This window comes from Leuciscus leuciscus, assembly GCF_965113295.1.
Source record: "Leuciscus leuciscus genome assembly, chromosome: 8".
Classification (NCBI taxonomy): domain Eukaryota; kingdom Metazoa; phylum Chordata; class Actinopteri; order Cypriniformes; family Leuciscidae; genus Leuciscus; species Leuciscus leuciscus.
In genome coordinates, this window is record NC_138732.1 from 668,867 (window position 1) to 672,731 (window position 3,865).

Below are 3,865 nucleotides of genomic sequence, written 5' to 3' on the forward strand. Positions count from 1 at the left end.
TCAATGAAGCAGAATCACTCACTCACCATCATCAACATCATCAGTGGAGATCTTCATCACGGACACAAGCTCCTACACACACACACACATCACTGCAAAATATCATACTGTTTCTGTCTTGCTTTCCAGCACTAATATCTAAACATTCCTAAAGGGGAAACATCATGAGACTCTTCCCCGTGTGTGAGAGTGCTGTAACCTGGGCTTCTGCCGACACACACGACACGTGAACAGAGAACACACACATTACGGAGACACCATAGATGTATATTACATCTCGTGACAGGGGCGTAATGTGTCTCCATTAAATCAAGATACACTGGAGAAGCTGAACCCACACAGCACACCCGTCTGGTACACGTGGACTCAGTGGAACATACGATATGAGATGTTCTGAGTAGATGCTTCTGTCCACAGTGACGACGAGCGATTCCTCTTTAGCTCAGTGTTTATTTCCTCTTTAGTCAAACACAGACGATCTGAGACTCAAACGCCCTCAATAATGAACAATATAATTCATATCTCTCAATATTTCATATTCTCGTGTGAACATGTGACATCAGTGAATGAAGGTGACTGATGTCATACACGTGTCATGATCAGATCGTGTGTTAAATGCGTGATGTCACTTGTGATGTGTGAGGGATGCTGAGTCTGCACTGCAAAGATGGATGTTCATTTAAAGGTACAATATGTACGAATTTTGTATCAAAATATCCAAAAACCTCAAATATTTCTAGCAATTGTGTACTTATATTATCCTAAATATTTACAAGATATTGTAAATTTAGAGAAATTCACAATTTTAGATAGTGCTTGTCCCCTGTCGCTTGTCAATGACTTCAAATGACAATCTTTAAACTTATTTTACTTCTTTCTTTCTGACTCTCCGGTCCGGGTTTCTCAAGCCAACTTAAAGTTAGTCTCGGCAAACTTTTTTTTTCTTTTTCTTTTATGTCCACACGGGTAATTATAGAGTATCTTTATGGTTTCCTGTTGCCTCCTGCTACTTCCTGTTTGTCAGATCCACAGCTGACAATCAAACACTTTCATGCTGATCTGAGAACAGCTTCAATTAAACCAGCGCTTTTACAGAAATCCACTTCACACCTCAAACTCAGTAATGCATTCAATTCAAAGTTCAAATGTAGCCTTTCTTTTTATAACTGGCTCCAAATTATGTTTATTATATTAGATCTCTGAAACATCATGCATGCTTAAAAGTTCATTCTTCCGGCATTACTTACAATTTATCATTTATTTGTAGTGTTTAGTGTATTTGTATGTATTCATTGTGTCTTGATGTGACCTACACATCCTGAGCTCATTTACATTAATACAGCTCGAATCTCCTCACTATCCTTATATAGCAAATAATGTAGATGAATCTACTTTCATAGAAACTGGTCATCATATCTACTACACCATATGATTGCACAAGTGTAAATTAAATATACCAAATCAATAATGAGTTTCTTGTATTCTGCTATATCGTCTCTCGACTAATCAGGATGTTGTTGAAAAAAAGAAAGAAGAGAAGAAGCTGATTACCTAGAAAAGAGCAAAGACTTTTTTTCCACGGCGAATACACTGGAAAGGGCCGTTGACGCGACGCGAATACACTGGAAAGGGCCGTTGACGCGACGCGACGCGATACTGTCTTTCTCGGAAGTTGCGCATGCGCGTTTAAGCGCAAATATAGCGGGACGTCCGTGTAATGGCGGCGACGCGTCCGTAGACTACATCGATTAAAGTAGGTTTAGTTTGCTTTGCTTTTAGGTGTTTATTAATTATTGTTGCAACAACTTATTGAGCAACTCAAATTTCCAAGTTGTCACCTAATACAACTTAACATTTCAAGTTGACTAAACTTCACATTATAAATCAGCACAAACACTTTAAATTGAAACGATTTTTTAAAGTGATATCGCTCCCTTTATAATAGAGCCGTTTACACTGGTATTACAGCGTGAAACACTCTGAAATATGATTATAATGTGTGAAGTGATTGCTAAGAATTTCAGCCCTTTTAACTTGAAAATAAACCTGAGGCTGGTTGTTTTGCTCAAAGGCCGAAGAGTGATAGAACAGAAACATTCGTATTTTATTCAGTATCTTATTTAATTCTTACTGTGATCAACAAATGTGTTTCATCTAAAGCTGTCAATCACAGTGTAATGTTATAATATACTCTACAAAATAATGATGTTCTTCCTCAGTGTTTCTGTCTCGTTTTCCAACACAAATATCTAAACGGTCTCAAATCAAGATGCATTTACTGGAGAAACGGCAACATTTTGATCAAATATTTATTAAACAAGACTTTCTATCAGTCATTTTGCTCCTCCAGTAAATGTATCTTGATTTAAGACCGTTTAGATATTGAAATACCGAAACACTGAGGAAGAAGATCATATTTGAGTGTGTGTTTCTGCTCCTACTCGAGCCGAATCTCTTCACATCCATCATCTCCCGCTTTATATGAATATGTGGAGTGATTTTAATAATCAGTGATTTCTCAGACATAAACTCCTGCAGTGATTTGAGTTTTTCGATCCATGAACACTGAGCGACGCATGAACTGTACTCTTACTGTACATCAGCTCATCTCTGCACTGATATAAACACATACGCATCTAACACCACTAATATCTCGCTGTGATCTGAAATAATTTATGATTGACAGTTCTTTCTGTCATCACGTCTTCTGAACACACTCTTACTGTGAAGAACATCTCAATACGTTTTAGTGAAACGATTCTATGGATGTTAAACATCGATGCCGATAAAGACGCTTTATTTTTAAGAGTAAGTTCAACATTGATATTCCGTCATAAATCAGGCTCTTGATTCTGATGCTGTTCTTCTGATAATCTTGAATATATTCCACACCTTTGGAGAAGTTTGTGATCAGACTTTGATAAAATTGTCAAAACTTTCATGGCGGCTCTGAAAAACATCTTACCTTCATCTGGTGAGTAGCGGGAAGAGTCAGCCGAGCTCCAGCGGTGTGTGTGTGTGTGTGTGTGTGTGTGATTGACAGCCCCCCTCAGAGAGTGCTCGACTCACTTCCTGTATGAGATTAAGATCAGCCAATCCTCTGATGATCCTCACACACACACTCGCTTGATACGTGAAGCCACACAGGAAGTGATCATTTCCTTCTGATCTATTTCTTGAAACACACACACACACACTGTGACCACATACACACACACACACACAGAGACCACACACACTTACTCAAACATCACATACACACTCTCATACACATAACATTCAAACACACCCTCATACACACACACAGAGACCACACACACTCACTCAAACATCACATACACATAACATTCAAACACACACATCCTCATACACACATCACATACAAACACACACACACACTCACACACTCACACTCACTCAAAGATCACATTCACACTCACTCAAACATCACATACAAACACACTCACTCACTCACTCACTCACACACATACTCTCTCAAACTCACTCACTCACTCTCTCTCTCACACACGCACACACACACACACGCACACACACACACACACACACACACACTCACTCACATACTCTCTCACACTCACTCACACTCTCACTCTCTCTCACACTCACTCACTCTCTCTCACACTCACTCACTCACTCACACACATGGCTGAATGTATCAGTAATTCTGGTAATGTCTTCTCATGTTAGTGGTTTAACATCCGTGATGTTTGTGGTTCTGCTGTTGAATGATGTCAGACAAATAAACCTGAACAATCCGACAACATCACAATCTAAACTCAGTTCATCCGCTAAACCGGTTTGAGCGAGTCTATATCTGACAATCATCCGCTAAACCGGTTTGAGC

General features: G+C 39.1%; 1 protein-coding gene across 2 annotated transcripts in view; it reads right to left on the minus strand.

The window, feature by feature from the left end:
• clnk (cytokine dependent hematopoietic cell linker) overlaps nucleotides 1-3,528 on the minus strand; it is an 18,416-nt gene extending 14,888 nt beyond the window's left edge. Inside the window, exons 1-2 of one of the 2 annotated variants that reach the window (XM_082177102.1) lie at nucleotides 2,966-3,528; nucleotides 27-72 (exon numbers count right to left, since the gene is read on the minus strand). In XM_082177102.1, coding sequence (XP_082033228.1) covers nucleotides 27-41 — 15 coding nt within the window. In that variant the 5' untranslated portion in view covers nucleotides 42-72; nucleotides 2,966-3,528. The remainder of the gene's footprint in view (nucleotides 1-26; nucleotides 73-2,965) is intronic. The other variant, XM_082177101.1, reaches the window with a different exon arrangement.
• Nucleotides 3,529-3,865: the final 337 nt, after the last annotated feature.